At 39.6% G+C, this 26192-nt stretch overlaps 1 protein-coding gene across 3 annotated transcripts in view; it reads left to right on the top strand.

The window, feature by feature from the left end:
- The first annotated feature begins 554 nt into the window (after positions 1 to 554).
- NYAP2 (neuronal tyrosine-phosphorylated phosphoinositide-3-kinase adaptor 2) overlaps positions 555 to 26192 on the top strand; it is a 139663-nt gene continuing 114025 nt past the window's right edge. The window contains exons 1-3 of one of the 3 annotated variants that reach the window (XM_062638902.1): positions 555 to 1148; positions 1399 to 1900; positions 8373 to 8615. In XM_062638902.1, the coding sequence (XP_062494886.1) occupies positions 8410 to 8615 (206 nt within the window). In that variant the 5' untranslated portion in view covers positions 555 to 1148; positions 1399 to 1900; positions 8373 to 8409. Of the gene's footprint in view, positions 1149 to 1398; positions 1901 to 8372; positions 8616 to 13187; positions 13318 to 26192 lie in introns of those variants that run through there. The other 2 variants (XM_062638903.1, XM_062638904.1) reach the window with 2 other exon arrangements.

Here is a 26192-nt window from a genome sequence, read left to right on the forward strand (position 1 = left end):
TTGGAAGCATTTTATTCTAATTTCTGTTATTACTTTTAGAAACAAATTCAACTCTTACTGTAACATTAAAACCACTATTTTATGCCAGAGAAAAATATACTTGTAAGTTAAGAAAGGAGGAAGAATGAAATGGCACTGAACAATAGGGTAATGCATTCTGTGCACACTCAGACCTCTCCCTGCTGACTGGCTTCTGCGCAGGGAGCGAATGCTTTTGCTTTGTGTCCAGACTGCAGGTTTAGAGGCGAGAAAGCAAAACTGCACATGTTCTGTGAAGAGGAACAACACCACAGATTGATCCAGTTCATAAAGAAGGGAATGTTTTCTCCCAAACCATTATATTCACAAATTCTGGATCAGCACAAGACTGCATAGTTGCACCCTGAATGTTTTTTCGCCAAATGCTTCTTCCCAGAGTGTGGGTATCGATCTAAGTAAACCAGTGTAAAGGCTGCTCTGTCCAAGTAGCACAGTTTTGCTCCCGAGCACTGGGCGCAGGTGGTGGGAGGTTGTTTTGATGAGGTTAGGAAGCTCCACCCCTCTTTCCCTTAGCAGCAGCTACCCTGCGTCAGCAGTAATTGTGTGCCTTGCACTGCTTTACAGTGAGGGTGAGTGCAAAAGATACATCAATATGAGGTATCAAACAGAGCTTTAGATGTTCCTTTTAAGTGGCCGCTCATTTCCTTGAGCCATAACATGGGCTAAAGGTTAACTTACACATTCTTCGTGGAAGAACAGTTTCTTTTTTTGGGGAAGGGAGAAGGAGGGGGGAAGGGCGTTGTTTCATACTCTTTCCTACCTATAGACTAAATGTGATGTACAGTGCTGTTCATGCAGATTTATTTATTTTTCTCCCCCCACTGGATTACGTGCTAATCAGTCTGCGGTGCAGTGGAGCTAAAAGAGAAACTGTTGCCTAGCTATAGCTGGGCGGCTCTGCGAGCGCCCGAGCCCCCGGAGCCGAGGACCGACGCCGCTGCCGCGCTCCGGCTCCCGGCGCGGCCCCGCCGCCGCCCCGCCCGCCCGATGGGCCTGGCGCGGGGGAGCGGCCGCTGTCCGAGGTGCTAGGATGCTGGCTGCGCGGGGGGCCGGGGCAGCCCGACTGTTGCGGCGGGAGAGGAGCCCCACAGCCCTGCTGGCACGCGAAGGTAGGCTTGCTCTTTGTTTGAGAATCCCTGATTAATCAAAAGCAGCATCAACTGACTAAGGCAGCTGGAGAGAGCAAGCCTGCCTGTAGTCACGGGGAGGGGGGGGGAGAGAGAGAGATGATGGCACGAGCTAGACTGCCTCAGACCTTCTGTATCTAAGTGGCAATGAGAGAGCGTCTTTCCTTCTGCAAGAAGCCATTTGGATAGGATGCTTTCCATTCCTTATATTCCTTTCTTTTTGTCTCCACAGAACATATTCAGATGAGGCACCTTAGAAATCTCAGTGTTAGTGCATATGATGGTGCTGTAATCTTCTATGTTGTAAAGTGGGTAAAAATCATCCCGTTTCTCCTCTGCTGGACCTCAAAGCAGGGTGTTGTTTATACCCTCCCATTATCTGTACCCTCTCTTCTCTGAATGTGGATTTAAAGAAGCAAGCACCTGTCTTCTCTTGCCACTGCATTTTTTTAAAAAAAGCCAAACTTTCCATGCCATTTTAATCATATGTTAAGAAGATCTTTAATGTAACACACTGACTTGTAGTGATGTCGAATTCTACGATCTGGGCAATTTTGCCAACAAGATTTAATGCACTTTAACTGAAGAAAAAACTGAGCCTAACTGCAAATCTGTTTCTTATGGTGCTGAAATATCCCTTCCGACTGCACTGAGATAACCACAGGAAAGGGCTTTTACAGGCAAAAGTCACCTTTGATTATTGCACTTAGCAGTCCCCGTGGACTTAAATTTTGGTACGTACATATTTTAATACGTTATATAAGCATGCTAATAAAATACGGTGCTAATTAGAAAGAGAAAAAAATACAAAATGAAATAATGAGTAGTCAGAATAGATAATGATGAAGTTGCATGTATTTTTAGGAGGTATTAATCAAGCCATTGCTAAACTAAAAGCTGAAGTCCATTTGACTGGTTTTGTGTACTTCACATGTTGATTGTGCGTGTAATAGAGACATTTTGCAGCTGAAATTTTTTTGTTTGTAAAAAGCACGGTTAAATAATTAAAAACATTGTTTGCTATTTTCTGATGAATTCATTGCCCTAATTTCTAACATCTATGTTAGTTACTTAGACACATTGCACAATTAATATTTTACAGCATCTTAATGTGATGCTGGTGGCAATGAAATCTCCATTTCATTTTCTTAAGGAGGAAGAAAAATACATCAGCAAGGAGCGTATTCTTTCTTCTGAGTTCAAATGCACTCCTGTTTGCATACAGAACATGTCTGTATATGTCTGTGTGTGGTTTTATTCTTGTTATTCGTAAGTCTTCTGCATAATATTGGGGTGATAAAATGTCATAATTGCACTTAAGTGCTGGCCATTCAGAATCTAGATTTGTAATCGTCCAGCATTGTGTAGTTAGGAAGAAGTATTATTTTCCTCAGGGGATAGAAGTGATAAAAGTGTTACTGTGTTGCAAAGTAAACAACGGCTCTTTACATTCTAGAGTCATAGAGGAGTCATTGTTAGAAAAGACCTTTCCCTTTTCAGAAGGCGCTAGCAAGGGAGCCAAAATTTAAGGCTCAGGGTATTTTTTGCAGTTCTTAAAACTACATTGAGCATAACTGTCCCCTATGAAGGGTGGGACATCTGTAGAAATTGACTATTTCTTTAAACCCATGCAGTAGGATTCTCCTTCTTGAAGGAGCCACTTTTAACCTCTTTAAGTAAAGGGCTTAGCACTACTTAGCTTCAGTGATTTCACCCAGGTGCCAGAGCTCATTCTGTGCAGTATAATGAGGACAAGGTATATAATCTGTAATCCCAGTCAAAATGCAAAGTGTATTTTGTACTTCCAAATGAGTGTAGTGGTTAATTTGCTTTAAATATCTGCATAAAAAGTTGCCAAATGATATATAGTAGGAAACTTGCAGGCTATTTCAGAAGGTCTTTCCTCTTTGACATTAGAATTGAGTGCATTGCTGTGTGTGAATGCAGTAATGCCAGCTCATTGTTAAGAATGAGCAGGGAATGCAACTCTAAAAAGCATGTCCTAGAAATTTGTCTCATCACACTCAACTGTTCAAGTATTTCAAAGCTCAGTTGGTATAAAGCACAGTTAAGATAAGAGACAGAGTTCTGCCAAGTAGTCTGTAGTATATTTTTCCATCACCGATTTTTTTTTGTTTGTTTGTTTTTTTTTTTTGGTTGCAGTGAAAGTATTCTTTGTACACCCAATACCATTAGGTCCTTATTAGTGCTGCTGTGGTCAGCAGTTTGTGAAAACTGGATATGTCTGGTCTGTCTACTTTGCTCTTATTGCCTTACAAGCAACTAAAATGCAACAGCTCAAACTTGAGGGTTGTGCAGAATCCACTGAATTTAGTGGAGGGAGTTGACAGGTAATGTGAAAGCAGATGTGTCTCAAAGAGAGGAGGCAGTATTTGGAAGGGAGATGGGCAGGACTGGAGAGTTGTGTAGACCTTTATAAATTAGGGGTTGGACTCAGGACTTTGGGCAACCCCACTTTTGTGTTTCCAGGCTCCATTCTCCTATGTTAAAATTTAAAAAGGAAAAATAATATCCCTCTCTTTGGAAGAAGGCAATCAGTGCCTTTGTCATTACTTCAAAAAGCTCCTTCAGTTTAACGTCAGCATTGCCAATTTTCAATGCAGCACAGCTGCAGCTTACGGCTGTCAAGCATGCTGTAAAGCAACTGATGTTTTGGGGATCCTCGTGAATAAGAGGGGGAACTGTGTGTCTGAATATTAATGTATAGCACTGCTTTGATACTGTGATACTGGGTCGATTACGCCTCATTTTCTGAATTCAATATTTTTGCACACTGATGTATGAAAAGGAGGTGGGTTTGGGTTTGACCAAAAATGCTGTATGTTTGACATCAAAGCAAACAGTTAAATTAGAAGTAAGGTATGCAACAGTCTGGTGAAGCACAACACATCACTCCCCATAGAAATTGTATCTGAATTGATACAAAGATCTTGTATTTAGTTATGTAAATATTTCTAGGCAAACTGGTAAGGGGACTGCTTGACCTTGGAAGTAAACCAGATGCATTGGCAGGGAAGAAGAGAAAAATCTTGCTTTACTCCTCCCTTGCTGACAGCTGACTGCACAGTGCGAGCTGCTCTGTGGTCCTTTGCCAGTGTCCCTCTGATCTGGGAGTACCTGGAGGGGCCAGTGAACAGGATTGGTTGTTTTGTGTTGTGTTTTCTTCTCTTCTCTGTGAGGTTTCACACAGTGTGAGTTTGACCTTTAAGAGCAACCTGAACATGTTGGAGAACTCCTTTGTGTCCTTGTACTCAGGTGAATTTCCAAAAATGTTCATGTTCAGCGAACACTTGCAACAAAGTTCCTCCCATCAATTTCTGGTCACTTCTCAGTGTGTTGGCTTCAGTAGCTGAAATCCAGGGCTTTTCGTCCTCTCTTGCTGTCTCCTACTGTTGCTTCACGATGAGGAGGGGAAGAGAAAGAAGTTGTGAAAAGAATTTCCCAAACAGAGCAACTCCCAGTTACAGTTTTCTAGGACAGCTTGGTTTCAGAGAACAAAATGCACTGAAAACAATGTGATTGCAAATACGCTGGTGACTCTCTATGGTCCTTGTTACCAGCTAACAAAATACCTGGTGGCAATGTACATGTTAAGGGGGGCCAAAATGGTGGTGCCTCACCTACACTTTATATTACTTATTTATCAACTTGCATTTGCATGTTTTTAATCAAATATAAATGTAAAACAGAAGCTTGTGCTTGTGTCTGCCCTGGCAGATGGTAGGAATTGCTCACTGCCTGAGTTTACCAGTCAGCAGAACCTTTGATCAAAAGTTGATCAGTGCTGTCCACACATTTTCCAAGGAGGGTGGCCAGAAAGCAATGCATGCAGCTCAATGGAGCACATGGATTGGCTACGGCCTATTGCGGTCACAAAGCGCATTTACTAAGGTAACAGTTTCTCTGAAGTGGTGTTAATACCTTTAAATAAAATAGGTCATAGTGTGCTGTACAAGGAATACTAATACTGGAAAAATGTTTACAGTAATTAGGCTTTTTGCCCCAGGTGTTTGCATTTTTATTCCCTATTTAAGTGTAGCACCCACAACTGTACAATATTAGTAAATGCAATGAGGCTGTAAAATACCATGCAGGCAGGAAATACATGAGGTTTTAACTAGAAAATGCTTGCTACTGGTATAGAGGCTTTTCAAAGTTAGTGCCATAAATGCTGATTCAAGGTTTTGAAATATCTGACAGTCCTCCAACCCCTTCTGGGAATACTCCAAACTGAATTTGGTGTCATGAGCATCAGTAGTCATAGGAGCTAAGTAGCTACAATTGCTAAGTTCTATTGCAGGATTGGACCCCTGTTAGGACAAAGAATATATCTCGATCTATTTACTAAATGTTATGTAAATTGTTGCCATTCTGCATGACTTCAGTAAGAGAAAACATCAGTGATAAACCAGCATATAAAGTATCTGGTCAGTGCATGCAGCAGAATAAAGGCATTTTATTCAATCTTTTTTGCAATTAGAATGACTTTATCCTCTCATATGAGAAATAACTATCATAATGAAAGGAGATGCAGCATATCTGTAAGTGTCAGCTTATTTTTGACCTCAGAAAGGGAAAAAATGAGAAAAAAATATGCAGTATTGTCATCAAAGAGAGTGTGCAGCAGATCAAGTTGTATATGTCTTGGGGAAAAATGAATCTGAATGGCATTTATTGAAAGCCTGCTGAAGTTTTCTTCAGTATAAAATTTCATATTATATTTCAGAAGTAAAATCTGGTCCCTGGAGAAATAATGGCAAAACTGCCATGAAAGTCACTAGGGTGGGGTATCTCTGTTGTCCAGGTTTATCTGAATTTAATTCAACATGCAGAAACTAGGCTTTACTAGAAGTCCAAAATGGAAAATATAGTCAAATAGCCATCTACTGGGTAAATGACCCAGACTTTAACATCAAAAAGCATATATAAATGCTTTATGAAGAGTGTGGAGACAGTGAAGTTAGAGCTGTCGATGCTGTTAGCATTGGTTTTAATCAGGTAGGCTTCATGCTGTAGACAGAGAATACCAGGACTATGGTATATGGACTTACTTTTCTTAATCAGAGAGGTTAGGAATTGGTCTAAAATGATGTCTGCTGAAACATCAGTAACATTGATAGTGTCTGTTTAGCTCATTTTCAGCTTCACAATTCACAATTCATAAGGTGCCACTTATGGTAAATATATAGAATGGCTCAATACATATTGCAAGCCCGTGGAGTTTTAGCTACTTCCAACATGAAAGCTGTGTGAAATTGCATGCACGCACACACACTGAGCTGCTCTAAGACCTCACTTACTGGTTTTGCCCTTCCAGGATTAGTAGGAAATACCTATACCCATGCCTGAAAATACTTTTTAGATCAATTTAGTGACCCTGATCATCAGCCTTACACTCATACCTGGGCTTAGTTGATAGAAAAGGATATCTTGGAAGGCAGAAGAGGTGATAGGAGCAGACCTTTTGCATCCTCTGAATCTTCATTATTTTAACAGTCAGGTTACCACTGTACAGAAATAATTTTGATATGGAGAGCAGGGGAAACAATATTGATGTGCTTTCTAAGTATTAACTGCCTGAAACCACCTGCTTGTTGTTGATTCAGGTAATCAATGGGGAAGTAAAAATTTAAAAGGTGGAAAAATATTTCTCTCCTTTTCATCCTTGCGGATGGATATAAAAGCGTTTTGTTCTCATGTTCAGGGCTGTGTCTGAAGGCCCAGGGTGGATTGATAGAGTATAAGAGATTTTAATTTATTTATTTTTTTTTTATTTTAATCATTGCCTGGCCTGGTCAGAATTTTGCTTGTCTAACAGTGTAATAAAGATTAGAAATGTGGCAGTATACTAGGAAACAGAGGAAAGATTTTTCTTGCTGATTATGCAGGGACTCTGCCCTAAAATCTGTGTGCAGACGGATACTTATTGACTATTCAGTAAGATCACTTCTAGTTGCAGTACTGGCATGGTTCTCGGGCAAATTCCGAGAAGTCACACCATCCTTCTTCAGGGAAAGGAAGGATGCTCTAGTAGTGAAAAAGCTAAACCTACCTTTGAGAGCTGAGCTCAGCTGCCAGGTCACTCAGTTATGCTCTGCATTGACTTTGTAAGACGAGGACCCCGCTCACAGGCCTGTGTGAGGATGGTGTCACTTAGGATCATATGTCTCAGGACCTTACAGTAATCAGTATTTAAAACAAGAAGATGGTACAATTCTGTTTTCTTAAAGTTCTGTTTTACTTGTTTTATAAGTAGTCAATGCAGTTGTACAGAATTTTGCTAGCTATGTTTCTTGAAATTATACTTCACATTTAGTCACCTGTCATATTTACCCATGTCTAGACACCAGAGTTCAATTCCCAGGGTGTCTGCTGCTGAGTGAAAAACCTTTGGGGCCTTTCTGAGAGCTTTTAGGCTGCCTGCCATGGAGCCAGGAGTGACCAGGATCTAAATGTGTCTGTGCCCAAGTGTCTGTAATACCTGTGGAAGAAATATAGAAGGCTAGAGAATTCGGGGCCATTAGAGTTCTGAAGATCCCAGCTTAGCTGGGAATTCTCATCTGTTGTTTGAGCTTCAACAACTGTGTCGGGCAACAGATGACCAGGACATAGGGGTTCCTATCTGTATTACTAAGAAACACAGGAAACTATTTCACATCATCTCTTTCTGGATTTTGAATCTGAAAAAAATTTTGAACTTTTTTGTTCCAAACCATGGAACAGTATTTTCCACCTGAACTTTAGAACATCCTGGATAATAGGGGTTTTGTCTAGTGATGTGCTCTGGTGCAGCTTTATCTAAACTGCAAAAAGGACTTGCTATCCTGGGTTGTAAGCCTTTTTAGTCCAATTCAAACCGAGATCCAGGGTGATCGGTGTTGTTGTAACTGAAGGGTATTAAAAAAAGGCAAGGGGTGAGAGAAAATCTTTTTGTTTGGAATTTGAACAATGTATATGGCTGGATCTGCATTGCTTGCAAAAAAGGGACTTTTGGGTCTTATCTCCTTTTGTCTCGAGTAATGTTGTTCTGTGCTCTGAATTGCTTTGTTTATTATCTTTAGCCAGGAGAAAGTCTAAAAAATTGTCTCTTACAGAGATGTTAATTGCAATTGATACAATCTCGCTGTCATAAACCATAAGCTATTTTCCTACTGATTAAGGTATTCTGTGTTTTTCAACCTGCAGGAAACGTTGCTTTCCTTTGTTCATTATCTCCTGCAAGATGATGAGTTCTAATCAGGAGGAGGTCACTTTGGGAGCTTTTCTCCAGTATATTGAAGATATGGGGATGAAGGCCTATGATGGCTTGGTTATACAGAATGCATCAGACATTGCTCGAGAGAATGATCGCATGAGGAATGAGACAAACCTGGCTTACTTGAAAGAAAAGAGTGAAAAACGCCGAAAACAAGAAGAAGCAATAAAACGGTAAATATGTTGATAAAAAGACGAGTGGTGTGGCAGAGTGAATGCACGGTGAAGGGCTTGCTCTCAGATATGGTAAATATGTGTAGACCTGTTGATTTCAAATCAGCTTGCTGGTAAAAGCAGCACAGAGCATTGGCTCATGTTAGGCTACTAATTGCATATGCTTTATGTGATACTGAATGGTTCTGCCTCCCTTAGTGGAAGAGAGTGTTCCCATCCAAATATATTCAGTTAGAGCATGTATGGCATCTTCAGGAGCTGTGGTTCAAACAAACAAAAAGTTCTGGTGTTTGGAACAGGATGTGTAAATCTAGTGGAAAACAGGTCCTCATCCACTTGGCCCTTTTAGAAGCTTTCAGATGAACAGTTGTGTACTGTGTGCCAAGATGAGCTCTTGCAAGACAGGGACAGCCTCATAGGCCAAGATAGACTCTCCTTGAGTTGATGCTTCAAATTTAATAATTTTTCAAATTGCTGTCTGATGTTTAAAAAAAAAAAAATCTGTTATTTATGTTTTTCTCACCATTCTGCCTTCTCTGAAGTCAGTAAAAATACTGCAACCATTTAAATGAAAATGGATCAAGCCCCTGATGGGCAGAACCCTATAATGGCTCTTCTTGAACAATTCCATTGATTTTAATTGACAGTTAATGAGAGGAGCACTCATATGACCTGGCTTCTTGTGCCAATGGATAACAATGAAATCTCTGCAGCCTCTCAGAGAAGAAAAGAAGGTTGAATGGGATAAATATAAATATTTATTCTACACGCATTTGCATATGTTAAAATACATTTTCTTGAGGGGAGGTACAAATTGTCTAATGCAGGTTAATCTTCCATCTGAATGCTAAGCTTTTGTATGTTTATACATGGCTGGCTTGGGCACAAACTGATAAGAAGTCCTTTGATTTGTTTGACCCCAGCATGAATCTTCTGTATTTCGGTTTAAGGGATTAAATTTAATGCCTTGTCTTGGCTGCTGTACATCCAGGTATAACAGACATGTTGTGCTGTAAATGTTCCAACAACAGCTCTGTACTCTGGTAATTTTGATGGAATGTGAAAAGGAAAAAGAGCAGCACATAGTTTGTCACAGGAGGGAGAAGCAGCAACATAAAACAAAATTATGGCTGCTTTATGTTGCAGGAAGTAGATCTTTTTGGATTGTCACTAATTGGGATCTGTGTGTGTGTGTGTGTTTGTATGTAAGAATAATGTGAAATGTAGGTGAATAGTGAGAACCCATGCAATGTGTATTGTGGTACCTTCTGGACTATTTATTTTCTTGTCAGCTGAGCTTTTGGGTGATCTTTAGGGGGATTCAAACTATTGGGGTGTCAAAGGCATAGGCTGCTTGTAGCAGAAGGTATACTATGCATAGCTTCATGAGACAAAATATTTTTCCTTGCAGTAGATTAATGCAAGAGGGTTTAGGGTTTCCTTTTTATTTATCTGTGCTGGATACACATTAGGTTTCATTCTTGCCATCTTTATTTAGAGGTCATCTCTTTCTTTTGATTACTGAAGAGCAACATAAAATGCAACATTTCCAAGAAGAAAAAGGTAGGGAGACCTACCTCAAAATATTTCTTAATACGACAGAGAGGGAAGTTAAGTTCTAGTTATATTAAGCAGAGCGAGTATGTGAATCTGTGTCACGTGTTAAGTGAGAGCATACAAAAGTGCTAGTCAATAAATTGCTGTTTTAAAGTAGTGAGATGAAGAGTACTTTCTCATCTTACATTGCTGGCTCTTACTGAGGGAAAAAAAAAATTTGCAAATATTTTGTATTTATTAAAACTTAACTATTACATTAATTTACAACTGGTTTAAAAAATATATTCCCCAGTCCTTGTGATAATTTCTTCCTTTGATGATAAACTGTGTTAAACTGTCAATGGATACAGATGTATTTAGAATACAGCTGTCAGAGTTGACAGCTAATAAGGCTGTGCTCTGGCTGACCTGTTTGCATGCACTTTTCTATGTGTGACCATAAAGGTCACTAAGCATCAGAACAGGTTTCTTGGGCAGAGAGTAAGTTGTGTGCCTATATGGTTCCTGAAGCTTCTGTACCTAATTTGAATGGTGGTAATAGTATTTCCTTCCTTGTGGTTGGTTTGTATGGTTTTATTTATTGATCTTGGTAAAATGATTTTATGAAGAGCTCTGAATAAGTGCAGATGATTTAGGGCTGAGCCAAACCATGTAATTCTTGCTCATGCTAAACTGAGACCACTGAAAACAGATCTCTAGTGCTCACATTCAGTCAGAAGACACAAGGAAGATTACCAGCAATATAGTGAGTCTATCAGAGAAACAGCATGTATATGTGTGTGGATTGGAGGCATCAACGTTTCTTGAATATAGTACTCTTCTGTGGGAAACCATGTTTATGGTGGTCCCCTCTACTCTCTCCCCACTTGGCTTATCTCAGTAACATTGAGGGAGTAAATCATATCTATCTGATGAAACACCTTAGAAAATCCTGTCTTCAAGTTTCTTTTTCCATCTGTTTGCTGTGTAAACTTAGAGAGGGAAAATGAGCTATTTGTAATCCATACTTCGTAAGGGAAACTAAAAGCAGTGGCAGACCAAGGGAGAACATTGATTCGACTAAAGGAACCATGATGTCTGAAATCACTTAGGCTGAAGGCAGTTGAGTCGGCTCCCTGTAGTAACCTCCAGAGGTTCATCCAATACCATGGTGTCTATTGAAACATAGCAGTCAGAAAAGGTAAAGTAGAATTATTGATTCCTTCTTTGTTCTGTACTATATTCCTTACGTCTTTACCTTATCTTGGTGGGTATTTTTATTATGCCTGATTCCTAATAGGGTGGCCTAGATAGCAAGTGGTGCACATGTGCAGTGGTAACAGTGCTACCAGTCTGGAGAATACTGACAGCTGAAAACAATCTCCTTAGCAACAAGGGAGTCATCCCCTGTGATTAACTGCAGGTAGATTTTGAGCAGAAGAGGGGGTTTCAGCAAACACTCTCCTTTTGCTTATGGGAATCAAAATAAGGCAGCTATAAGTCTTTGGCACCTACCAAAAATTACCTAATAGTCTGTTTATTTAATTTTTCAAGAAGCTATTCAATTTCAGTGTTCAGATGGTCTCTTTCATAAGAAGGCTGATCATGTATATTAACAACATAATAATGAGTAATTTATTATCTAATAAAGTGGTGGTATTCACACACAACAGTATTTGGAAGCAGCTGTTATTTACCTAAATCATCTCATAACCATGCTGAATGACTTAAAAGTTCATTGAAATGCATTAGTCTGAGCAGTTTGGAAACAAGATCTGGTGAATGACCTAAAAAGAAAAGCTGTTTGATTGTACATTTTGCCTTCCTAAGGATAAGTTGCCTGTGTTCCTTCAGCAGCACTGATGTACCTTCCATGTGATTGCTGCCTCATCATGTGTGGTTCTGATAGGTTAATTGTGGGGAAAAAATGTATGGATCTATTGTACATTGCAGGGAATAAACACATCATATTGGATTGAGGGGGAGGAAAAAGGCAACTAGTCTTTGTCTGATCTTGCTGGGCTGAGTCAGCTGATCTGATCTGAATTTCTGACCTAATTTTAGTGTGGTATTTAGCAATCATGCAGAGAAAATAAGGTTAATGTGCTGATCAGTAGCTGAGATTAAGCCACAAAAAAAGTATGTTAGTATATGTATTTTGGACCTAATTTTTAGACCTTTTTACTTCCATCTTTTATTTGTTTGGTCTCACTACTTGATCATTGTCTGTTTAGGCAGCTGTGTCCAGACCAAGCGAACATACTGGCATATTGCCCACAGAGCTTATAAATTGCAAATACAGTTATGAAGCAGTATCATTTTCACTGGCAATAGAGTTGCAATACTGTGAGATGTACATTTGCTATGATACAGTATCTGCCGTAGGCAGCAGTTTCTGGGAACAGAAGGTAGATTTGCCTCAGCTGTTACAGGTGCCAAGGAAAAGGTGAGTATTTTGAGTTTATATCAGGCAGCTGTTAGAATGAGCAGTTGCTTTCTGACTCATCCTTAATTGAAATGTATATATTTAGATACTTTTCATCTGTTATACACAGTCTTGTGTGGATACTTCACCAGTGCTTTAATTGTATAAATACAAAATCTTGGTAAGAAACAAGTAATGAACCCTACACCTCCTCTGAAGGCTGAGATGTCGCATTAATCATAGGGAGTGGCTGGGGTTGTACGCTTTGGTTAGGAGGTGCTTTCAGAGTTCTGGCTTCTAGTCTTTAGGTGTCTTTCAAGCTGCTGTTTCTGTCAGGGAAGTTGTCATTTTGATTTGTAACGCTATGAAGATGTGACTGCTCTGGTGTAAAGCCGATGGTGTTAGTGGGCATGAATTTTTTTCTGCCAGATCATGGACTTGGCCATGAAAATATTTATTTCTACTTCTAATGATTTCCCTTACTTGTAGCTCATTCTCAGTACCTAAATGGCTCTGTGGAAAGCCTTGTTTCTACTTGTTGAAGGAAGTATCCAGACAGATGCTGTCAAGAGGAGGAGCTTTTAGGAGCACTCTCCTGAGCTAAAGCTAACAGAAATGGGCCAGCCAGTCAGTGGGAGAATTAAGCTCTTGTAATAAAGAAGGAATTGTAATGAACAGCTGTCATCCTGACCTCTCCTTTCTTTGGAAAATCAAATACTGAAGACTAACCCATCGGCAAATGTAAGATCCTATTTTTCTCTTTCCTTTTTGTTTATTTATTTAATTTTTAAGGTTGTGAAAGTAATCTAAATCAGATTTTATCTGTCTGTAGTTTTCTGTAATTCCTGTCCTTAGGTTCATTCATGAACAAGACAAAAGTTATATGTCCATCAGCTAACAGTTAAGTGTTATCAAGTTTGGGTGACAGCAAGCAAATATGAAAAGATTTCTAGGCATGGGATTGTTCACTGCTAAAATCTCTGTTTAGCAGAGAAAACGTGTGTAATGTTAGATTATATGGACATGCTGAGGAATTTCTACGAAGAGATCTCAGCCAGAATAAAAAGTAACCTAAGTAAAAGAATTTCATTATGAACTTACTGTTTATAGTAATATCTCTAGATCAGAAAAATAGGTGAAAGAGTGTTTCAAGTACTGTTTCTTCTTTTTCTGAACATTTGTCTGTAGTTGAGATTTTGCGTAGTGAACTTCAGATTTCTAAATTTGCAGGAATATTTGTGCTTGTGAGATTATAATATGCTTTTAGCCAGACCTCAAGAAAAAGGTGAAGGAAGCGCAATAAATATTTTGGATCATGGCAAGGGGCTCAGTTGAGATATCTGCAAGCACAGTCTCGAGATGTTACAACACACAAGCTTGTGAACCTATTGTTATTGGCTCAGTGTGTCACTATGGGCTTTTCATTGGGGTGTTTTTGTGATTTTGTTTCTTGTTTTTTCCAAATCTGAGTTCACTCAGTGAATGTGATTTTTGGATATTAGGTCAGTGGTGTGTGCTCCTTTAATCAACGGGTGTTTGTTACAAGGAAGTTTAACTGTGGCACTGGTTGTTTTATCTTCCTCCTGGACATGCTGCATACTCATTTCATCCTAGATTAAATTATTGCTGTGATACCATCTTTTTAGTAGAAGTGACTGATGAGGTATGAGAGAGACTAATCTTAGTATGATTTCAAAACCTTTTTCTCATGAAAATATCATAGGGTCTCTTTTGAAGTTGTGTTGATGTAGAAAGAGTAGCGTTGATGGCTTTTTTTCATCAAGAGTGAGTAAAATGGTTGTGCAGTCAGTGACCTCCAAATGTATTTTTGTTGCATTTATAAGTAAACAGATGTGATGATCTAGCCAACAAATCCTCCCTTCCAAATGCTCGTATCCATATGGCCGCCTGTATTATTGCCACACAAAGTAAACAACAGACACAATGCAAACTATATTATATTGCTGTTGCTGTTATTCTGAGAAGTTTTATTTTTGGACCGTCATACAACAAATGTCATTTAAAATTTAACCATAGAGTCTGATAGCCTGCTTGGTAATCCTGGAATCCAAGGAAATAAAGTAGAAATAATTGTCAGTTTGGTATTTTGGTATCTAAATCTTGATGTTATTTTCAATAAGTCTTCCAGGTTCTTAGGGCTCCTGACTACAATTTCTACTTTTCTGTGGGGAAATTATATGTTATATGATCCCCTCCTCTTCATCATTCCACAGATTTCTCAGATGTATACTAGCGCACTATGTAAGTGGGTGCATTTTTTCTCAGGATTCATTTGCTATATTTAAAAGCATAATCGGAAGTGTGAGGCCATAGAGAGCCCGGAGGACTTCTAAAGGGGTCACAGACCCCTTTTCTTCTACTTGTTAAAATCCAGTGTCAGTGGCTCCATGCTGTTGGTATTCACAGGCTGTGTGACCACCTGTGTAAATGGAACTGGCCTTGCTCCAATTCCATTCCTACAGGCTGGTGCCTCCTCGGCAGACTGAGTCATTCTGGAGGAGGTCTGTTGTACCACTGGGAGACAGTCCATGGCATACCATTGCTGAGAGATGCTGGGGGATGTATGGATCTTAACATCTGACTTTTAATCAGTCATTTCCAGAGGGGAGATTTAGATTAAACATTAGGAAAATTATATCATTCTTCAATATGAGGGTGGTGAGACACTGGAACTAGTTACCCAGAGAATTTTTGGATGTACCATCCCTAGAAGTGTTCAAGGCCAGGCTGGATGAGGCCTTGAGCAACCTGGTCTAGTGGAAGGTGTCCCCGCCTGTAGCAGAGGGGTTGGACCTAGATGATCTTTAAGGTCTCTTCCAGCCCAAACCATTCTATGATTCCAGTTGTATTTCTATTTTTTTTCTCACTCTATTACCCTTTAACTATAGGATGTGGGATTGTAACCAGAAAGCCCCTCTTGTGAAGACAGAGATGCATTTATTGCTATGGGGAAGTAGGTATTTTGCACAACCCTCTAGGGTTCTGGTGGTGCTGCTATTCCTAGTTAAAGGTTTGTATTTGTTTGGAAAGTATATTATGAAATTGTATAGAGTAGAGCAGAAATAAATAGACTGTTATTGTGAGGACTTGTCCTGGGTTTAAACCACGACAGAACTGAATAAAAGAAAAAAAAGGACTGGGTAAAGAAAAAGAAGACTGTTTTCTCAAGCATGCCAAGATTGAGTATTTATAACTCATCTAGGATGGACTTCATTAATGGAGAGACATTCGTTAAAACTGCACAATTAATATGCCATGTAATGTTAATGTAAAGTCTAGCCCAGGACTTCTGGCAAAATTGATCTGTCCTGGTTCAAGGCTTTCAGTAACCGAAAAGCACCCCATGCTGAAGTTCACTGGCACCTGACAACTGTTGTAACTGCCTGTGACCTGAATTAAGAATTCATGTTACAACCTGAAGGACAGATACCTGTACAGAAGGCATGCTGAAAGTAGTCTCATCGCCCATAAGTAGCAAAATTGCAGCTAGCCACACTCCTAGATGTGCACACATGCATGTTCAGCCACATGCACTTTGGAAATTCTGCCCAAGTAATAAACAAGCAGCACCAGTCTGAGAAGCCAGCAGAACTAAAGGCCTGTGCTAGAATAGTATGAGTGAATCTTTCTGAGCCTTCAGGAAAACCCATTGTTTAACAATACCTGTTCATAAAGCTGAAGAAAAACAAACATGTTCTTTGAGCGAAACAGCTCTGTGCATTGTTCTTTCTGGGGGTGTAAATCATAGCTGCTTTGGCTGGTTTTAATAATAGTAAAGATTACTTAATGCCCCACCCAGCTGGCAGGCATTTGTTCCCTTTGCATGTTCTCAGCATCCTTCTGGCAGGCTGCGCATGCTTCTCTATTTTTATTTATTTTCCTCCACAGGAAAGCACAAATATAGTATGGTGCTTGATTATTTAATTGGGATGTTTATTTTCTTAAAGAAGAGAGTCTGCTCCTGGCTATATCCCTGAAATCAGAGAGCCTCAGTACAGACCACCTCTGCAGCAGAAGCATCTGGTGATGGGCATCTTGTTGCCGAGTTACACTACATCAGTGGCTAAAATTTGTATGGAAACAGGAATGTGCATGTTCACTGATTAGATTTTTATGCGATTGGATTAAGATGGGGAGTAAGGAGAGATCAGAGAAGAAATGGATTGCAGAGACATTACTAGCTGTAGGTTTTGTAGTTAATTTGAGTTTCCTTTTATTTTTGCTCCTGGCTTTCCACTCTAATTTGACTAAGTGAAGTCAGTTTAAAAAGAAATATATATAAAACCAAGCAAACCCCCAACAAAACAATCAAAAAAAGCCCCCACCCTGTGGTGTGTGTTCTCTGCAAAGGGTCTTCATCAACAACACAGAGCCAGCAGCCATCTACTGTGCTGAGAGGCCGTGGTGGAGCTGGTGTGGGGGTGACACTACTCAGGCCCCAGGGAGCACTGCACTGCTGGCGGTTGGCAGTGCTGATGCTGCAGCTCCCCATACGAGCTGATGGGAGCCTTTGAATGAGCAAAGGGAGCTGGTTTGGTCCCACAGAAAGCAGTCAGAAGTGCAATTGGTTTTTATTTTATGTTTTATTGCACAGCACCCAAGGACCCTAAATGGAAATTGGATTCCTGCGAAACACTAACCCAGTGCACACACACAGCACAAAGACAGCTCACAGTGTGAGTTGAAATTGTACCCAACAGGTGATTAAAGGAACAGCTGAAGAGTTAAGGGACTGCTCATTTCCTTCCCTATATTAGTATGGCAAAGAGTAAGCTGGAGTGTATCCCCAGTGGTTGAGATGAATTACATCCAGCAGTACTCTCTGAAAGCTAGAGAGAAACAAACGCTTCCAATAGACTCTGGCAGATGCTTCTGGAGCATGTCAAGATTGAGAAGGCCGCAGCCAGCTAAATCCCTGCCAACAAGCATGTTACTTGACAAAACTGTAACATTTTAAAAGATCAAAAATGAGAGTAACTGTAGGGTTTACCATAAATTAATAAGATTTACTGGAGTTTAATCTGTTTCTCCTTTTGGTGGATTATATAGGGCGTATCTCACCAGTAGATCTCTGCTAGCTGAGGGCACTTTAGTTATTAGTTGAGATCACATGTTAGGAGCCATTAAGTGAATTGCTTTGTACAGCCTTTCCCTGAATGCCAGGGCAAATGCAGTATTTCATACCCTTAGCTAATTTCATGCTGTAATTTAATTTCTGAAACATACTTTTAATTGAATCTTTAAAGACAAAAGGAAGCTGCTGAGTCCTTTAGTATTGCAAAAGAGATTGTTTAAAAATGTAGCCCATCTAGAGAATAATCTCCCATAATTAAACTTAAAGTTTGTTTTTCTTCTCTGCATGCAGCTATGGAGAAACAAATGCCTGCTGTCTGCAGAAAACTCAGGGCTGAAAGAGAGGTATTGAGGCACATGAGAAGTTATTTATCTTATGCTCAGCTTTGTAGCTCTGACATGAGGCAGTCCTGCAGCCCTCCACATCATGCAAGTCTGAATGAGTAAACAAAGAAAGGCTAATTAAAAAATTAGTCTGCTAACACCAAAATCACATTAGTAGGAGCTCTTGAGTAGTGACCTCATTTTTCTAATTTTTGGTAATGAGATGAACTTGAGAGAGGTGTCAGCAATTTTGTCATAAACAAAACCAAGTAGCACAACAAAACCGGTTGTTTGCATCTTGAAGCTGCAGCCATGATTTTCGTGGTTTGATTTTGATACTCATCTTCCATAAGCAGAGAGATTCAAGGCAGTTTCACTAAAAAATCCATATAATCCGTTATGCAATTTTGTTATGGGAGAAACATCTTGATTGGATCAGTAATGATGCAGGTCTTCAATTTTATGGGCATCCGATTAAAAATAATAACAGTCAACATTAAATGCACTCTAATGGAGAGGAAATCCTGGAGCATCACTTTGTGTTTTAGTATTCTGATTCCTTTAAATCAGCAAGAGATTTGCAATGGAGATTTTCCCTTTTATTGCTATTGGAGAAAAACCTATGATACACAGTAGAAGTGAGATGTGTATAGGGACAGGAAGAATTTAAGTGGAGTAAGAAGCATAAGGTTAAAAAAGAGAAGGATCTAAAATTAACCCATGAAGCCCCAGCACAGTATCTTCTAATAAAGGGAAAGAACAAAAGCAACCTCTTGTTCTTTATGTGCTGGGAGAGCTCCACACTTCCAGATGCCCCGAGTTGGTAGCAATTACAGGCATGAATGGTGCCATAGGTTTTAAGACCAGTGCCTTGTAAGTGATTGAAGAGTTTGGAAGTGGGAGTAGCGATAGGGAAATCCATTTGGCTTTAGCTCAAATTTAATTATTTTTTTTTCTGAAAGGAAGCACTGAGAGAATCAGTTGTCTTTTCAGTACAGGTTACCCCTTTTCAAGCACTTGTGCAAAACGTATGGAGACAAAGGTCTAACTTTTATTAAAAATTCCAGATGCATTGAATTGAATGAAACTGCCTGCATTTAGGTAACTGCTCAGAGGCTCGTGTGCTCACTCTGCATGGTTAGGAGCCTGGTAAATTTTTGCTGAAACGTTGCTTGTTCAGCAGTATCTGAAATTATTTCAGGACTTGGATGTATTTTCCCTTGGAGCAGTAGCACATGTGAAAATCACCTGGATGTGTAGTAAATGCTAAAGGTCAAGGTATGCCAAAAGTCTTTGGGCATTTAATGTTAGATCCTGGCACCATGGGAAGGTTCCTAAAAGCACAAGAGCATTGGTGCCTTGCTGGAACTGACCTCAGCCAAGTAAAACAGTCCTATGGCTGTCTCTACTGAAACAGAATCATCTCCATAAACCTGGCTTTGGGTTGCAAGTAGGCCCAGCCACATTCCGTCACTGAGTTAGGAATGACAACCTATGTGATGCAGGTTTTCATCAGCTTGTTAAATTAGCAAGCCACTTCATTTTGGTACCAGACATTAGAACTCTGATGATGGGTTTCCTACCTCAGTGCCAGGAACATCTTTCACAGGAATCTTGCGTATTGACTATCAGCCTGTGGACGTTAAAAAAAGCAATTAATGAATTTTAGAGTTGGTTTGACATGGGTTTTGTTATTTCACTGAAACAGTTGTCCCCGTTCTTCTTTCTAGCAGTTATATCTGTGTTTAGAGAGCTGAAGCAGAAATACGATTTTCTGTGTGTTTAAATGGAAAAGGTTGCTGAAATTCATGTGCTGAAACATATGCCAAATATGCAGCTGCTTTCAAAGGCTGAACTGATCATGTTTGTGTTGTGTGGCTATTGTTTTGAGATTAAAAAAATTTAGTCGGCATATCACAAATACCATTTGAGAGATAATTTAGAATATTTCAGCTTTACATCCAAACTGTTAGGCTAAGCAAAGTGCAGCTTTTTTTCCTGGGCAGTCATATTCCTGCATTGTTAATCTGAATTCGGCTATGTCTGTGATGAAGCAGATCAAGAACTGCATATGTACTTGCCATGGCAACCCCTGTATCACATGACACATGCACTACTTGAGCCAAAGAGCTTCATGGCTTATTAAACAGGCCTGCACAGACCCAGACACACACCATTTTGCCATGTGACTTCTCTGACCCTGGCAGCTTTTTAAAGGGGAACTGTATTTGAGCATCACAGTGTTTTCATCAGCATCAACTTGCCCAAGTTCCTTCCTCTCCTCTTAGATGCTGTGCTGAGATTTTAAAAAATCGTAGAATCATGGATTAATGTTGACAAAACTCTGCTTATAAGTGGTTTTTTTTTTTTCTGTCATTTAAAAAAACTCCGTGTGGAAATATAAAGTAGTGGGTGTTTTGGTTTATTTTTAAATTAGACATTAAGGGGTTCTTTAGTGCAGTTGAGTGAATGATATCTGCTTTTCTTACCAGATTTTGGGAGAGTAAAAAAACAAACAAGCAAAAAACAAAAAACCCAAACACAACTCTGGTTCATTCCAGTATCAACAAAGCATTCCTGAAACATTTGCCTGAAAACATCTTTGCTCCTTGCTGCTTAACACACTTCCTCTTAGACCTGATGATGATGATGACAATGATCTCTAGCTCCTCACCTAGCAAAATGTAGCCTGATACAAGTTTTTCCTAACTTGATTTGTTTAAGAGAGGTTATTTATGGCACTTGATTGGCAAATCTGAGGGGCTGCAACCTGAACAGAATGAGTAGTTATGTCTGAAGTTAAGAGGTAGGTCTGGAGTTGAGCAAGTATGTCTGTCTGCACCTTACTGTCCCCAAAGGGAAGGGGAAAAGCAGAAATGCAGTCTTGTCCCAATTCCATTGCTGAAAAGCAGGTGCAGTGTATGTTGCCTCTTGTTATCTCTACTGCCCACTGGCACTGTTCTGTGCTCAGAGAAGAGCTGCTGGAAAACTGATTCCTTACCAAAACATCATGTAGTGGAAAAGAATCCCTTTCCTATTCTGTTTGCATTTCCTCTGTCGAATGCCTGACTGAAGTGTCATGGGTTTTCTTTATTATCTAGTCAGAACCTGAGGTTTTTGTGGCAAGCACATCATTTGAGCCCAGATACATCGCCAGGTGTCAGACTGAAATGGAGAGCAACACTCTGCACAGCAGCAATACATTTTGGAAACTGTATTGGTCTTAATTGCCCCAGAAAGCCCAGAAGTTATTTAGTCTTCTATGTCTGCTGTGTAGATACAATATACAAAGAGTTACAGAGAAACCAAATCCCAGGTCCCTGTGTTGAAATGAATAGGGAATTATAGTGTTGCTTTTGAACTTAAGGGAAACCTGTTTTCAATGTCCGTTTCCAGCCTGACATTTTCATCTTCATGTCTGAAGTAATCAGTAAAGGTGCGAATACTTAAAATTAACACTATTCAGCTAATAGACTGCTGGTTCCTTGTGTTCTGTTTCAAATGAGTTTATTGTTTGGTTACCATTTTGGAGATGATCCACGGTAAGGGAACAATAACCTGCTTTGGGATTTAATTTGGAGAGGTACTTGTATATAAATTGATCATTAAACAGAGTAGCAGAATTATGTTTGTTAGAGGCACAGATAAAAAATGTGCTCTCTTCTGATGTGTACATCCATGCAGCTCTGCTAGTGATTGTACAAAGATTCTAATGCAAAATCAACATTTGAGTTAAGAGACATTATAAGATGGTGTGCACTAAAAAAATCTTTTGGCAGAATAAGGTTTTTTAAGTTCCTGTTTTAATTGTATTTTTATGACAATACTGATTTTCAGCATATTTAACTACTTTGTTCTTAATACCTTCTCTGATACTATTAAGAGGGAAAGAGAACTTAGACATCATTTCTTTCCTAGGAAGGCACTGAACAAAGACACTGCCCATTCCACTGAAATGTTGTGAAGATTTTGACAACTGCTCCTGGCAGTCTGCTGCTGCTGCTGCCTTGTGCTCGGTCTGCAGGAGTGGAGCAGTGGCAGCAATATTTCCCTTTTGGTGTAGAGGCAAAGAACCAGCTTTTCAGAATTTCTTCATGCCTACAAGTGGGATTGCATTTTCAAAAGCGATTACCAGAATCAAATATTTTTTGAAAATCCCTGGCCCAAGCCTCTCTTCTATTCCAGAATTTAAAATTTTGTTTCTTCACTTAAATATTGGGAGTTTTCCTATCTAAAAGTTTGTATTTAAACGATAGGCTTCTATATTGTGTTTATGTGTCGTTGTGGCTGTGGAAAAGGCTATTTAGGCTCATGACAAAATATTTTGACTAGCCTCTTCCTAGTTGGTCATCTGTTTGTCCTCAGTATATGTTTATTGTGTATTATCTTCCCAAGAGATTATAAACAAGATGGTAGCTTTCCCTAGTTGATCTAGGCTATCATTTAATGATGGGCCAATCCACGAGGTTCTGCACAAAAGGGGTTTGTCTAAAATTTGTGGAAAAAATGCCGTTACCAGAATAAATCAGAAAAAAAAAAAAAGCCCAATAACTTCACTACAAGACAGTTAAGGTTGCTAAGAGACAGAATATGATTATCTGCCAATTTGTTTACCATTCCCAAACACTCAGAAGGGCAAGAGCTATGGACTGCCCTGAATTCTATGCTATGTGCAAAATAAACTGAATGCATTTTGTTGTCACATGCAGTTTTAAGAAGGGCATATGAAAATGACACAAGACCTGTAAGTCTGACCTGTGGTTTTTTTTTCTGACTGTATAATGTCAATTATTTTCATTTCCCTCTCACTCCTGAAACCTATATATATTGCGTGTATTTCAACTGATAACATAGAAAATGTGAAAAAAATAAATGTATAAACGTCCAATCTTTTAGGAAAAGACAGTTACACTTCCCTGGAAATGATACATTCTTGCTTGAATAGTAGCAGTGTTCAGTGCTCCTGTATCATGATTCCATTATTGATGTATGCTGATGTTAATTTAAACTTGACCGGCATGAGTCATTGACTCAGTTTATGTTTCTTTTTCTCAAATGTTTTGTGTTGTGCTTGCACTTTGAGGTAAGTACTGCAATTTATTTGGGTGTAAAGCAAGTTTGTGCCACAATGAAGTTTACGTTTCTTTGTGTCACCGTAGCAATAATGTAGACAAGATAAGATTTATGCCATACTAAGTTATCCATTTTCTTAGTTTGAAGGGCAGGCATCTAGTAGTTTTAGAACAGGCAGTAAAAAGAATGCTAACACCTTCCACTGCTTTTTCTTTAACAAAGATTCACTTTTAGCTAATGTGAAATGCTGCCTGTAAAACTGAAGAACTCGCCACAATACTGAGGCAATATGCACTTCTGACCAACCTAATAATAAGCTCAAATCTGCATTAATGTTCAATTAGTAGCTCTGATGTGGTAAAGCATGTCCATACAGGTGTGTTACTCTTTTGTCGGATATTGCTTTGGGAAGGCTGGGGTGGAGGATGGAGGGCTGTCCTGGAGTGTGAACTTTGGCCACTGCACTTTGCCCCAGTGAGCCTTCCATTCACTGAAGCTCAGCAGGACAGACGAAAGTAGATGTTTTTACCAAGCTTCAGCATAGCCAGACTGCAGGCCACTTCCCTAGAAAAATTGCTCTGGGACAACAACTGCCAACCTCTGTTTTTGTAGATGCAGGTAACCTCTTGCCTCCTCTTTAGGGAGACATGACAGAGTTTTAGGGAGATGGCATCAGCCCCTCAGTATCACTGTAGCTCATTCTCTGGTCCTTGTGGCTAGAAAAGGAGTCTTGGTTAAGTTTTAAAGAAACACATTGTCTGAAGACTTTATCAGAAGTGACCTAGCTGCAGACACATTGGCCTCTCACAGAGGATCATTCTTTTAACTTGCACTGGCAGCAGTTGAGCAGTGGAAGCTGTCATTGGGTAGCCAAGGATTAAGTTCCAGTTGTCCTCTTGACATGTGCTTATCGCTCTGGAAAGCTGTCTCCTAGGTTAGAGTTGCTCAGCAAGGGCTTTCTGTTGGCTGCTTCTTTTCCTTTTGGGATCTCAGTGATCCACTGTCTCCCACATGTAACGTAGACAAAATTGCGTGCTGCCTTAAGAAAAGGAGCTGAGCCTCCACCAGTGAAGCCTAGAAGGGCAAAGCTTTGTTGCTGGGTGATCTGTTTTAACTGCAACACCACTACCCATTGAGACACTACATGCTGTGTCTCAATGCAGAAAGCATGTTTTTTGCATGTGTGTGTGTGATAAATTGTTTTCTACTCCACCCCAAACAGGTAGTCAGGGAAAAAATTGTCATTTAAATAATATTTATTTACACATTTGAGCTTCTAGACACACAATTATCAAGATGAAAAGGGATTGGATCTTAAGCTTTATCCCTTTGGGCAGCAGTCTGAATTTCCTAGCTTTTTTCTCTTTTTCATTTTTCAGAATCACTTTGGGGTGTTCTTTGGGAGCAAATGAAATGCAGTGACAAAAAGCAGAAAGAGAGGTTGGCTATTTTCAACCTTTTTTGCCCTTTTATGGAAATAAGAGGGAGAAAAAAGCTTTTTTTTTTTTTAGTCCTTTTCTTTAATGGCAAGGTCATCAGAACTGCAAATTTACTGTAGACCTCATTTTATGAAGTGCTTTGTAAAAGACTGAGATAAATACTGCAGCCGTGGTGTTGATGCTCTGAATAAGCGATGCTATATGTACCTTGCTGTTTCTTTGGCATACAGCTTTTCCTACACAATTTCCAATTTTACTGTGTGTAATCGCCAACTCTCCACCTTCATGTTTCAACATGGAGATAGTATAAGTCAAATCTAAAAAAGGAGCTAAATGTCTTTGATACTGAAATTGGAATCGCTGTTGCAGAAGGGCCTTTCCCTTGCATGTTTTCTGTTTTGAGATACTGGTGATAATCCTGCCTGTTCTAACTCTTATGAAGTCCAGACATTTTAGTTCATACTTAATTTGCAAAAGAGACCTTAACTACTTTATGGAATATATAACTGGTTTTATTTAATTAAGGAATGTAAACAATTGTTCCATGCACATTAACAGTTAGTTTACAGATATTTGTGTTAACTACAGTAGTCTAGTTTATGAGTTAATGCATAATACAAGTAGTGTTTTCTTCTAGCATGTCCCCTAGTGCTGTACAGAGTCATGCTAGAACTCCTAGTGCAACATCAATTCCATGGTTAAATGGCATATAGTACATCTGGCTTAGTTAAACAATATTTTGTTATTACTTATTGATATAATTTAAAAAAAATAAAAACCTTTTATCCTTCCATATATTCATTAATGATATTTTGTATTAAGGCAATGGTGGGAAATTGGTGGAAAAAGCTGTCAGCATATCTGATGGCCTTTAACATGCTCAGCACAGTTATTGTACTTTTTTGGTACTTAATTGTATCTGATTTCACAAAGTTGCACTAACTTGCCTTGAGCTTTCTATGGCTTGTGGTTGTGTGTGATCTGCAGAGGTGCTTTCCTGAGCTCAAGCCTTCATGCACGCTGAATCTGGCTTTCATTCTTCTGAGTACATGAAATTTTGCTGGGCAAAGCAAGCACTGGCTGCTCAGTACGTGGATTTGCTGCTTATGCAGTAGCTAGTTTGTATATAAATAGTGTTGTGGTGCCTCCTGCTCCCTGAACCAGCAAGGAGGGAGGCCGGGGGACTGCAGGAGGCTGAGGGAAAGCATTACAGGGGGGTGGCTTGGGTGGCAAGCTCTATAGTTCATCTCTGTGGCAGCTGCAAGTCCCATCTGAGCATGAACCCAGTGCACAAGATAGAGCTGTTTTTTTTCAGTGCTTTAGAGCCAACTTTTTGCACACCCATGCAACTGCTTGTAGCTCCAGAAGAGAGCTGCTGTCACCTGGCGTTGGTCTGCAGCCCCTGAGGAAGGGGATTTGTACAAATAGGAACATAACTTCAGGAGCTTTTTTTGAATGCTTATTAACTGTGTTCAGACCAAGCACTGTGAATAAGTTCAGATGTCTGTTGGAGGCTACTAGGTTCTACTTTATTTAACTAAGTAAAAATATTAGCTATAGGAGTTCTTTGGGGTTTTGGGGTTTTCTTTTTGGGGTCTTTGGTGGTTGGAACATAGCTCTGAGCACTTACATTAGTGTTTGGTACACAGGCTGTACACAGTCATCTTTACTTTGTTTAACATGATG

Source organism: Pezoporus occidentalis, unplaced genomic scaffold (assembly GCF_034315485.1).
Source record: "Pezoporus occidentalis ecotype Australia unplaced genomic scaffold, CSIRO_AGI_Poc_V1 ctg59, whole genome shotgun sequence".
NCBI classification, from domain to species: Eukaryota; Metazoa; Chordata; class Aves; order Psittaciformes; family Psittacidae; genus Pezoporus; species Pezoporus occidentalis.